General features: G+C 39.7%; 1 protein-coding gene across 3 annotated transcripts in view; it reads right to left on the reverse strand.

The window, feature by feature from the left end:
* Positions 1-1,354: 1,354 nt before the first annotated feature.
* ANKRD28 (ankyrin repeat domain 28) overlaps positions 1,355-13,336 on the reverse strand; it is a 144,849-nt gene continuing 132,867 nt past the window's right edge. For 2 of the 3 annotated variants that reach the window (XM_083188970.1, XM_083188969.1), the window contains exons 21-28: positions 12,709-12,928; positions 12,161-12,248; positions 11,996-12,079; positions 11,103-11,248; positions 10,138-10,220; positions 9,041-9,123; positions 6,362-6,453; positions 1,355-4,366 (exon numbers count right to left, since the gene is read on the reverse strand). In XM_083188970.1, coding sequence (XP_083045096.1) covers positions 4,089-4,366; positions 6,362-6,453; positions 9,041-9,123; positions 10,138-10,220; positions 11,103-11,248; positions 11,996-12,079; positions 12,161-12,248; positions 12,709-12,928 — 1,074 coding nt within the window. In that variant the 3' untranslated portion in view covers positions 1,355-4,088. Of the gene's footprint in view, positions 4,367-6,258; positions 6,454-9,040; positions 9,124-10,137; positions 10,221-11,102; positions 11,249-11,995; positions 12,080-12,160; positions 12,249-12,708; positions 12,929-13,336 lie in introns of all 3 variants that reach the window. The other variant, XM_083188971.1, reaches the window with a different exon arrangement.

Raw genomic sequence — 13,336 nt, forward strand, 5'->3', positions numbered from 1 at the left:
GCAGGCAATCCTTGGCTTCTTCCCCTAAGCCCGTACTTCAACAACGCCCGTTCATACATCACGGTTTGCACCAGCAGCATTTGATGGTGTGGAGTAATAGAGTGAGTCTATAAATTTACCCCTTGAGTCAAGGTTCTCTTGAAAATCAGAATTGGTTGCAATTCCAAGCCACGAAGGGGCACCTGAATGTAGGGTAGTACCTGTGTGGGATCCAAGGGTGACCACTACTCTTCCAGTGGCGTGCACCTGCTGCTGTATAGTTAATTTGCTCTATCCCCGGAGCCCATCTAACACCTGCGGAGTGGCTGTTGCCTGGTACGCTTAGCCCAGTGATGGCTAACCTTGACACTCCAGCTGTTGAACTATACATCCCAGCAGGCCCTGCTACAGTTTTACTATTTGCTATTTTTTTTTTTATAAAAAAAAATTCTAAAAATTAAATAAAATCAAGCATTCTAGTAACTGCAAAGTTTTTCTATAACCGTATTTTTGAGTAGTAGTGTAGTTAAATGTCATTTTGTACTGTTAATACCAAAAAAATACACAGAAACCTAGGATTTTGCTATGTCCCAGGAACTTGACCTGCGTTTTTACTGGGTCTTTCTTAACCCAGATTTTGAGTCTGAATGACGCAACCCAGGAATTTGCTCTCAGGCTGATTGAAAATTGTTTCACTTGGCCAGGAAGGGCCCACCTTTGCATGACCAAATTATTGTGTGCCCTATTATGTCTAATAGGGTCCAATCTGGGAATTTCCCTTGCCTGTGGAGCAGTGTTAAAGAGGGTCTCAAACAAAAACCTGGGAATTTGCAGAAGAGAAAATCCTGAGTCAGAAAGATTCCCAGGTTGTATGTCTGAACAAGGTATAAAGCATGGGATAAAAATACTACTTTACCAAACTCTTGGAAGAGTTGTAACTGTAGTCTTTGTTCTATTTCTCTGAACTTCAAATGGCTCCTAGCGGGAGGGTACATTATCTGAGTGATAGGTGACCAGTTTATGAAGTCTTCTTTACAACTGAATAAGCACCTCTATGGGACTGCTCAAGCTGCCCACCTAACCAGTGTTCTTAATCGAACCTGAGGAAGACCTGATCATTATTCTGTAATGGACACTTTTCTGGACAGTCCTGATTAATAAGAAAAGTTAGGTCCAAAGTAGATGTTTGACCACATTTTGTACGGACACATATTCTGCAAATGAACTGTGCTCACTCTGGCATTAGAAGTACTGATGTGCAGTAGTCCGGGGGCCAAGTGTGAGCCATTTAAGGCCCGTGGGTAGTTATACCTATTGCTCATCACTGCTCTAAGTTTTGTAAAGCCATGCTCAACATATCAAAATAGAAACCAAGAACATAACTCACATTTTATTATACTCCATAAAATATACAGGAATTTCAAATGTACTGAAAGAGTGCAGGTAAATACAGTATCCAAGCAGCCACTATTTCTATGTACATGCCGATAATGTCTTTTAAAGAAAAAAAGCCAAAAATAAAAAGGTGAAAAACATTCAAAAACTTCACAAAATTATCGAATAGATCAAAATACTGTCCCGTTTTCACACACTGTAAATAAAACCAGCAGTCCATGTACAATTTAAAAGTTTTCCAGTTTCACAATACAAAATGAAAAATAAAAAATGATAGAACAGAAAATTATTTTGAAAAAGAAAAATCTAGAGTGAGCAGAGCAGCTGAGAAAGAACAGCCATAACCCAGCAATTGTATGAAAGAGCGCCTTTATTTTAGATTACCTTGTTGGCCTGAACAACGGTTACGTGTAGCATCACCTGAAAGGCTCACTAAGAACAGAGCTTAGAAAGGCCCTAAATATACTATTTATGCAAAATTATTTAGGATTTGTCCTACCTAACAAAATATGTATATTTAATATGCTTCAACTTACAAAACAGTGTATAAATAGAACAAAACTGAATTCAATTGCATCTGATACTTTGAACTGATGCAGTGACATTCAGAGTTTTTGCATCTGGGAACATAAAAATAAATAAATAAATGGATGGCAGCATCCAAATTAGCTCAGAATGATCTAGGTCCAATGGACAACGCCTGTGTTTTACCTCTGTCTTATTGTGATCCCCCTCCCCTTGTACATTCCACATAGTTGCGTATCTATTTCTTTTATACGTCAATAATTTAGGAACATCAGTCACACTGAGTTTTTAATGTATACAAAAACGGCATGATTCCTATGCCAAACTATAACTTGTAGTAATTGCATCCTGAACCAAATTATGCCATTAATAGTGCTATAAGGAATATAATTGATACATTTTACTATTCAAATAGACCAGGGGCACGATCATTATTTCCCTCTATTCTACATATGGATTGTTTTCTTTTTTTATGGAGAATTAAGGAAAGAAACAGTAATTGTTCAAAATGGCTGCCTATGCTACATGTAGGTGACCAATGCACTTTACGGGTGAAGTTAAAATAAAGTATTGTAAAAGGACTTGGGTCACTTTGTGGTACTTTGTGCTCCTGCATTGTACTTGCTTAAACACCAAGGAATCAGTAGCTTGTTGCTGGCACTACACATTTGTCGCGAGACCTTAGTTACATGTGATTTGTGCAGTTCTACTGTTGTTGAACTGTGAACTGCAGTATTATACAGAACTGCTGTATGACCGGAATTTATCGCCTCCTAGTGAAAACTCTGGAGCCACCGAATTCCACATTTGGAAAAAAAGGTCTCCAAAAACATCCTCAAAAGGAAAAACTAAACCATTAATGCAGAATGACAAAAACAAAGAGCGAGATGGCCAAATAGCAGAAGCTACTGACCCACGTTAAACGTCCATTTAAAGGGGTTTGTCATTAAGCTGTATCATACTTAGTTTTTTTTTTTTTTTTTTTATATTCCCCCAAGAACTTTGTCAAAATACAGCGATGTAGATGGAGAAATAAGTCTAATGACAAATATACATGGCAAAAAAACAAACGAAAGGTAAGCATTGCAAGATAAAGAAATATTCTCAGACAAAAGTTGCAAGAGGTCACGTAAAGCCAGTAAAATAATCAGATGGTGGAAAACCCAGACAGACATGGGTATGTACAAAATAACATTGTGCTGGTTTGCAATGGTTACTAGCCTTGAAGAAAGAGTTCACATTACAATAAAATCTGTGTCGGGTCATTTAATCTACAACTTAGATTTTCATTCTCAATATTCAAGTCAATAGTTTTTACAATTTAATATAAGACTAAAATGAACATGAGGAATCCTGCCACTTCTGTTCATTTACAGGGTAAATATCACTGGAGCCACTTAAAAGTCTTAACGAAAAAAACACAACTGTGCAACAATTATTGATTCCCATTACAGTATTATTCAACATCTTGACAGCAAACAAAGTGAAGTGGAAACCAACCCGAATTCTTGCTCGGCTATCCAAAAAGGAAAACGGAGGAAAAAAAAAGCCTCTACTGGACATTTTTTTCGGCATGGACAGAAAGAAACAAGGCTAAGAAATGGAGAAGATTTGATGCACAGTTCTAGATTAACGGATTCCAGTCGTTAAATATCCAAAAACCATTAGAAGGTAAGAAAAAGAAAAATCATTTGGTCCTTTGGCAAACTGATGTATACACAATGCCAGATGTACCAAATTTATTGCCATCAAAATGTTTTAATTTTATTTATACAATGTTCACTATAGTGCTGTTGATTGGACTGCTATGCCCTGTGATATAAAAGTTTCTCTCGACACAGACAATAAAATATTAAATAAAACAGAAAAAGAACTGCTTGAACCGTCTCACAGATCCCAGTCTCTTGTTCATTAGAACAATTCATGTCACAGGTTCCACACCTCTAGAGGACTTTAATTTAGGTGTACAAAGGTTTCTTATTCAACGAAAAAGAGTCAGATTAAAACGTTTCATTCATTCATTGAATCAGTGTATACTTAAAAAGGAACAAAAAACAAACCAAAACCAATTTTTTTTTTTACTTGATAAGTTAACCCTTAAATTTCTGCCCACTGTGGAGGGCCAGTTAAGAGAACTTTTTCAGGTTGAACAATTTGAAACTACTTAAAATGTGAGCTCTTGGAGAACTTCAGTAGGTTTCGGAGTCCGAGTCATTGAGTTCATCTTCTTCTGTGTACGGATATCCGTCTTCCCTGCCGATATTGTTGAAGCTGCAGTATGAACTGTGCTCGCTTCTCACGAGCGGCAAAGAGTCAAAAGTGACAGTCTTTGAGGGATTGGTATAGTGGTTTAAAGTCAGAGATGGCATTGTGCTGCCTGATGAAACCGGCATCATTGTGGCTAAGATAAGAGCCAGACAGTCAGCAACATCCTTATTGGGAGCACATGCCAATGCTGGTGTGTAGCCTGCAATAAAAAAAGCAAAAATTGCAAATAAAAGTACTGCCACAATTGCCGGGTAACATAATTAGCCATAGGAGGTACATAAAACAGTTATGGTATATTTACAATATAAAATAATTTCTTTGAATGAATAAGAAAATAAGTTTTAAAGTAGATTAGTATGTAGTCTATTCCAGGTCTTGTAACATACATTTGCACTCTTATGCTCCCATGAAGGTGGAGTTATCATTCCCATCTTTAGGGAAGCATGAGCCTCCTATTGTCAGAACTTTGCAAATATAAAATGACACTAGATCCCAACATACGCTGTACTGTGAATTAAAAAAGGTTACATTAACAAGGAGTTATCCTGTTCATGGTATATATTCAGTGGTACCTGGTCCCTAGGTTGACAGTCACTAGGTTGAAAACGAATGGTCGATACCTATAAACTGTTGACATTAAGGAGAAGTTTAGACATTGGGAGAAGTTTGACTCAAGCAAAAGGTCGACGTTGACATGGTCAACAAGTTTTTGTGTTTTTGTTTAGACCACTTGGTTCATACTTCACCATCCAAGTGGGCCTAGTTAGATTATAATAGTGCCTGAAACATGGCACAGTGATCCATGCGAGGGGACACAGTATACTTAGATGTCGATGCTGAAACACACACACACACACCAAAAAACAAAAAAATTATGTTTACCTTTTCAGTGTCTAGAATGTCAAGGTCAACCTTTGCTTGTGTCGACCTTCTGTCAATGCTGACCTAGTACGACGACCATGTCACTGTCGACCCTTAGTGCTCAACCTAGACATGGTTGACCCACTATACCATCACCCTATGTCTAAGGACTTGTTTCTGTGATGCTGCATGATTGTATGAGCACTGAGTGTGCGGTGCATAATGTTTAACATATTGGTGGGGGGGGGGATATAAACAGTCCACCTCACATGCATCCATATACACTATAACACATATTGAATATGGGGAATACAATGAAAAATAAAATGATTAACAACTGTTTAAACACATGCTTAGACTAAACCACACTCCAGGCCTAAATAACTCTAGAATAGGTGGAGTTAATGTTTTATACTAGGACCTTGAACATTCAATCTCCAGCACAATGGCAGAACATTGTGAACTATGTAGGAATATTTATTTAAATGACATCTTACAATGCAATCCTTTATTAAATTAGAGCAGTGTTTCTCAAACTGTGGGTCGCGACCATCTCAGCATTAGGTCGCGACTCCATGCTGCTGACCGCCAGGCTGATCACTTCTCTCAGCTAGTGATCTAAATGGTCTAAAACAAAAATCAGTTGAACTGTCTGTTACTTCAAACCCCTGGCATAATTTTGCACCTCTACAACGCTGCCATGCATGTGCCGTCTGCTGACCATGTGGTAGTAGTAGTTTGTTTATTTATAAGGCGCCACAAAGTGTCCGCAGCGCCGTACATAGCATGTGTGGCTATTCTGCAGCAACTTGCTAGGATCCTGTAATCATTTTTATTCTCTGACGCGATCCCTGAGCGAAATGGTTTAATAACCTCTCAGTTACAGGGTTCCATTCACAAAGTTCGACAATCAATATATCACTATAATAATGTCGGCATGTTGCGGATGTCAGCATTCAGGATGCGGATAGGTTTAGAATGCCAGATAACATGTTGACATCCACAGTGCAGACAATAGCATAGTGCAAACATGTTTACTATTTGGACACTGTGAATGTAGAAAGCAACATGCAGTTAGTGTTAGGCTGCACTAAGGGTTAGTTTTAGCCAAAAATATAGTGTTGATATTGTGACTGTTGACAGTCAAAAAGATGACATCAGTCGACATGCAAGACCATGGCGGTGACAACATAATGAAGAATAATAATAATGATGATGATCATATCACACCTGTTAGGCTTTAACAAATGTAAGTACTGAAATGGTGACTCTTATTCTAGCACAATAAATGGTACACGTTCCGCCACTGCGTGTTTGGAAATAAAACCCGTACCATTTTCATCCACAGCTAGAACACTTGCTCCTTTCCCCAGAAGTTCCTGGACGACAACCGTTAATCCGTTTCGTGCAGCTACATGTAGAGGTCTGCAAATGAAGAACATGTATTTACTGCCCAAAAAGGGTTCTAACTTTATAAAGACAAACTAGTTCTCCTGAGATCTCATTGCATCATTCTCTTAAAGTCATAAGTAATGTCCACACATGGATATTATATTAGACATAGGCTTGAGCAAGGCGGTACCATTTGCAGTCCTGAGATGCGGACAGAGCAAGTCGCAAATCGGTTCTGACTAAGATTAACTGCTAGGGCACAACCAGTACACCCACCAGATACGTACTGGGTTTCTGCAATTCAACCAGGACATCAGTTGTTCATCTGGTAGTAGAAACTTGTACAACTGAATGCCCTAACTACAGTCTAGTGCCTGAAAGACCGCTTCCGTGAACATAGACCGCTGAAATTATTGACCCATAGCATTGCCCAAGGACAGTATTTACACTCACTTTTTTGGTTTAGAATTACAATGGTTGGTTATTGATTACAATGGTATTGTGGAGATGATCAGGTTCAGATTTACTCGGATCTTAAGAATGGCATCTTATTGTCTATCGACTTTCACATGTTTTGGATAGCCAATAAGAAAAATACTTTGGTGGAAAAAAAAACCCAGTCCTGAGCCAAATAGGACAAGCTCCTGAGAAGACTCAGTACATTTGTTAGTGGTTTGAAACTGTGGGACACAGAACTCTATTGTATTGCACCAAAGTACTGTATGTGGTTTGGATATAAAGGGAGCAGCAAACCTTGATGTATAGAAACTTATCTGCTGGGCCAAAGCCCCTGACACAGCAGCATCCCTCTGATCAGAATCAGTCTATCTAGATATACAGTAGAGCTATATAGCAATCTATCGTAAGTATACAAACCCTCTTCCTCCTAACGCACCCTACTTCGTTCCCTTACCCTAAAAGCCAGCACCCCCCAGTAACCCTCCAGCTTGGAGTACCAGTGACCAGTCTTCCCTGATTCCATGTCCAGTCATGGTACCTGTGCTGGGAGCAATGTCTGTGTGGAGTGTTGTACTCCACACAGACATTTAGGTATGGTCCTCCAATAGGTCACCTGCCCTTCTCAAATCCCCTTCCTTAACCCGAGATGAAGAAAGTGAATGTTATGGATTTGGTGCCTAGAAGACTGACTATACTATGACCTGTGGCATAAAAGTGGTGTACACCAATTCTTTCTGCTGGTGGCAAGTGCAGTTGCAGGAGTTAAAAAACCCTGTAAGATGTGCTCCGAACTAATGTCTGAAGCTAACAAACATATGCATTTGGCGACACCTGTTAATTACCGAATTCAGGTGTTTCAATCAGACCCAATGCAAAAAGTTAATAAAATCAAGCACCGAGCCACGCAGTCTCCATTTGCAAACATATGTGATACAAAATGAAAAGCTCAATGACTTCAAGCATGGTACTGTGATAGGATACCAACTTTGCAAGAAGATGGTTCGCAAAATTCATCCCTGTTGGATATTCCATGGTCAATTGAAAGTGACATGTTACATGTGTGTCATTATGGCTAAAAATATTATTCTTACACACGAAACTGCCAGCCCAAATAATGAAACTGAACAAGCCTACAAACATTATAGTGTCATCAAACTTTTAATAGAGCTGACAATTCCCATTGTAGGTTTAACACTTCTGAGGATGGGATCTCCCACCCACTCACAGTCTGGCACAGCATAAAGGCCAATACTTTTCAAATACACAGTGCAGTATTTTATGTCATAGAGGTGAGCGGTTTATGAGCAAGAAGGTTATCACAGGGATCAAGTGTCCCAAAGATAAAGCTCTATTATAAGTGGTGTTAAGGTCATCATGCTGTGTCAGGCCTTTACAGCGAGTTGTCATATTAGGAGGAAGGTGCTTCTCTAAAGGCCCCCACACACTAGAACCATTTTTTGTCTGATTTCCGACCGATCGTCCAATATATCAGGCGATTTTTACCGAAAATCGGCCGATTATTGCAGATTAACGGTAAAAATCGGCCGATATATCGGACGATCGGTCGGAAATCTGACAAAAAAAATCGTTCTAGTGTGGGGGCTTTAACTATATGGTCAGCTTGGAAGCACTGCATGGTAGTTACAATGAATGACTGCAATAACTGGCCCTGTGTATACATTTAAATTCAAAAGGAGCTATTTTTTTTACTTGCATTAGATCCCATTAGGTTACAGTCCTAAATATATAGACTGGGTTTCGGTGGTCTAGTGCAGTTTTTAACATGCTGTAGTGGACTGTCAGGAACGTGCTGAACCTCATTTATGCCCATAGTCCATATTGGCCTGTGTAAATTTCTGGTTGTAGCAGTCTTGTAATAAAACAGAGAATGACTGGAGGGAGTGTGAGGAAAGCCCATGTAAGTTTATAGCGTGGTGCTTGATATTACAGAAGGTACTTACCAAACATTACAGATGAAATACACCATCTCTATATTTAGAATTACAATTTTGTTTAGGGATACGCTAACTCTCCATAAACACGTATTCTCAAATACAAATCAAAATGATCTGCAGCACACTATCTGCGTCGGTATTCATGTATCATGGTGCTCCAGACGGAACGGTTTTATATTTCCATGCAATATCAACAAAGCACTTACGTTTGCAAAGAAGAATTTGTTGCATTGATGAGGTTTCGGTCTGTAATTTGCTCTAGTATTAACAAGGCACTGGTTTCATGACCCTAGTAAAAACATAAAACAACGCACTATAGTCTCACTGAAGTACTAAGCTGTAAATATCTAGCATTTATGTAACAAATGCAAATACAGAATTACAGTTCATACATAACTTCATTTAGGGCAGTATTCAATGTAGAAAATTCTCTGTGCATGGCGAGAGATTTTTTCTCTCGCCATGCACTCGCCGTGTTCCGGAGCCTCCTGCTCCCACTATTCAACGTATTTAAGACTCGCCGCCACTCGCGGCGAGACTTAACCCCTGCAGCGGACGAGCGTCCGCGGCAGGGAGCCGTGGGACGGTGGCATCCAGGGAGATTAAAGTCTCCCTGGATGCCCCAGAACATATGTGGAGGGTAGGGGGCCCCCCGGGACCCAGGCAGCACAGGCTGCCCCCCCCTATAGCCAGCGGGGGACCCAGTATTCACTGCACCCGAACGTGCATATTAACTATCGGGTGCAGTGAATATATGAATATCTAATGAGCGGCTCGAGCGCTCCGGCCCCCTGCTGGCTGCACTGTGTAAAAAAAAAAAAATATATATATTTTTTTTTTTAATTAAATATATATTCATATGCTATAAGCACATGAATAAAAATAACATGCCCCTTCACAGAAAAAAAAAACCTGATTTTTTGACACCAAAATTAAAAAAAAAAAACCTTTTAGATTAAAAGTTCACATTCCAGCTCTCCATCAAAAGATGGAGAATTGCTACACGGAGAGAGACGGCGAAAATCACTTAGAAAGACGGCGAATATTTCACATTGAATAGGGTGGTTCACTTTTGGAGAGCAAAATGCTCCGTCCAGGGCGAAAAAAGCAAAAATTCTCCATAAAACACGGAGAATTTTTCTCATTGAATACTGCCTTAGAAGACTTTTCATAACTAAAAGGGGAAACACTCATTTTATTATGATATACTGTATGCTTGACATACATCATTTTGACTAGTCGAATCCGTTAATTTAGTAACGAATGATACTGTATACAAGTTTTAGACTTCCGAGCAACTTACCTTACTACATGCCAAATGTAGCGCAGTATTTTTACTGTTGTCTTGCAATGTTAGATCAGCTTTAGCGCTACTAACCAACACCTCTGAAAGAGAAAAGAGGATTTTAAGTAATTTTTTTTAACACATTCAAAACTAATAAAACAATCAATAGCGCACATTGCTGTGTGCTTAACGGCAATGCTCAAAATATTTAGGAATATTTTTTAGAACAAATTTATTCAAGAGATTTCCTAATGTAAATTTGGTTCCCATTATCGACAGTCATTAGGTCGACACCGTTGGGTTAGGTATTTTCCACTGGTTTTTGACCCGAATGTCAACATGAACAGTTGGAAGTCAACCGCAGCCCCTCACATCGCTCGCTTCCCTCACTGTGCTCGGCACATTATTTTATACTCCCACCACGCCCTAGTGGATGGCAGGGCATGAAATACTGCCTGTCAGCACATGTTGGCTCAAAAAACAGTGAAAACCACATGTCGACTTGTCGACCTAACCCATGTCAACCCAACGCTATTTCGACCTTGTCCCATGGCGACCTAGACACCTGTCAACCTTCAACCCTGTCGACCTAAAACCCTGTCGACCTAGTTGCATGTCGACCCAACGGTGTCGACCTAATGACTGTTGACCTAAGTGTTGTCGATAATACGACCGTATACCCCCATTTTGTAGGAGTAATAAAACCTTTTCAAATATCTCATTTTTAAATCACGGCCTCAAGCAACTTTTTTTGTATACACTATTGAAACCCTGAAACTCCTATTTGAGAAAATAAAATTGCCTTATAAGGGTTTATAAGGGTTTATTTTTATTCTGAATAGATGACCTTTAAAATGGAAGCTAGCTGTTATAGCTAGGGAATTGGTCATTTAAATATAGAAACCCAAAAAGCGAAAGACTGCACGCCTTGATATACATTGAAACTGAAGGCAGTCATATATTTTGACGAGAGACCAACTTACCTACTGCATTTGTTTGCCCATTTTCAGCAGCCATCATTAGTGGTGTCTTCCCAGAAGAATCCACAGCATTTACTTGAGCGTTATGGCTGAGCAACAGCTGCAAACATTCGACGTGGTCCGTAAAGGCTGCAGCGTGAAGGGGCGTCCTACGCACAAAAGATAGGAAACTATGAGGATGGAGAGGAGGTCAATACAAAACTCACATGTCATTTAGTGAGGCTCAATGAAAAGTCTGCAGCAATTGTCAAACATTAATGACAGAGATATGACAGATATTTTGAAGCGTAAAGGCCACCACACACGTGTGCAGTTTCCCAAACTCCATCAAACCGGACTGGAGGCCATCCATGAATGGCGGAGACGTCAGGGGATTCTGGGAAATTCTTTATGTAAAAAAATTCAGATTTGAGGTTTGCAACCATTATTGGGCTGGGATTAGCAAATGGAGATTTAGACCTGTTGAATACTCATGATTGCCCAATCTGGCGAGGGGGGTTTGCAAAATTTCAACTATGCCTAGCAGATGGATGGTGGTGGTCTTCAGTCATTGTGGTCTCCGGTCATCTTTTGGGCAGAACGGATGGTGTAATGGTTAGCAATACTGGCTCACAGCATTGACATCATGGGTTCGATTCCCAGCAAGGCCCTAACTGTGTGGAGTTTGTATCCTCTCCCCATACTTACGCGGGTTCCCTCCGGGAATTAGCTCTCAACAAAATTAACCCTAGAATGCGTGAGTGTACATGTGGTAGGGAATATAGATTGTAAGCTCCACTGGGTCAGGGAAGGATGTGAACTTTCAAATATTCTCTGTAATGCGCTGCTGAATATGTGTGCGCTATATAAAGAACTGGTAATAAACAAAAGAATCTTTAACCCAATTTTATGCTTACCTTCCTTTTGAGTCCACTGAATTCACAATGCTTGTACCTAATGTGTCTATTAACATCTCCGCAGCTCCTTCATTATCATTTATGCTAAGAACAAGAAAAATATTAGTGAACATTAGGAAAGTGCAGCATAAAAATGTGGTGGTCCTTGGTATATGGGCGACTTACACAGCACAATGCAAGGGACTGAAAGAGTTTCCTTCCATTTTCTGAAACACTTCTTGCTCCAACAGCAGCTCTACACAGGCATCATGACCTGATCGGGAGGAAAAAAAGGGAGATTTAAAGAATGCATGACTGAAGTATATACCACCCCTTGCTACAACGGATCGAACAGAGTCATAAATCAGGCCCCCATGGCAAGCCAACATATAAAGAGTAGCTTAAAAAAAAAACACTACCACAATCTTACCTGTACAATAAAGAAGTGGAAAGTTTCTGTAACTATATGATAAACAATTTAATATGCAATCCTAACACACCAAGAGCTGTAGCTCTTCAATGAAAGTATAGGTTACAGATGAACGCAATGTTATACTACCTTATACAGTAATATACAATGCTTCTGCTATAAGCAGGAAATGCATGCATGTCTGTATGAAAAGTTTGTGCAGCTAAGTAGACAATTTATTTTCAAATGTCAGGGAGTCCGAACAACAACTATAACTCCTAAAAGGACATGATGAGAACGAAGATAAGAATGCAGCATACTGTACCATTGTAACAAGCCCAGTGAAGAGATGTGTATCCGTGATTGTCTACTATTGCTGGAACAACATCCACAGAGACGGCTGTCTGGAGAAGAGAACCCAGGACACCTATATGACCACATGCTGCAGCCAAGTGAATGGGAGTACGTCCTCTGCAGTCCCGCAGCAGGAAATTAGCACTGTGCTGAAGCAACGCCTCTACACATTCTTCATGCCCAGTCACTGCCTGAAGACACAAACATGGAGAAAATGACATACAATTACCACAAACTAACATACACACACAAAACACATAGCATGCCGACCCATAATATTATACCTAGAATTAAAATACAATGGACACAACTCGTAACACATTTGTTTTAGCTGCTGAAAATCTGTGCCTTGTTCTTGTCTACATGGTATAGATGTATAGCTGAAAGAATCTGGAAAGAGCTGTACACACCACCTCCGTACTCTGCTAGCCAGGCAGCTGCTAACATTCAGGGCATAAATATGGCATTACGGTCTATAATACAGCCTGTAATCTAGCCATTCCCCACCTAATGGAAGTACAGCGAATACAGCAATTGAACTACTTGAGTAAATTCTTGGTTACTAGAATTCCTTACTATCAAAAATACCTACACATATA

This window comes from Crinia signifera, chromosome 5 (assembly GCF_055691185.1).
Source record: "Crinia signifera chromosome 5, ASM5569118v1, whole genome shotgun sequence".
In the NCBI taxonomy this organism is placed as follows: domain Eukaryota; kingdom Metazoa; phylum Chordata; class Amphibia; order Anura; family Myobatrachidae; genus Crinia; species Crinia signifera.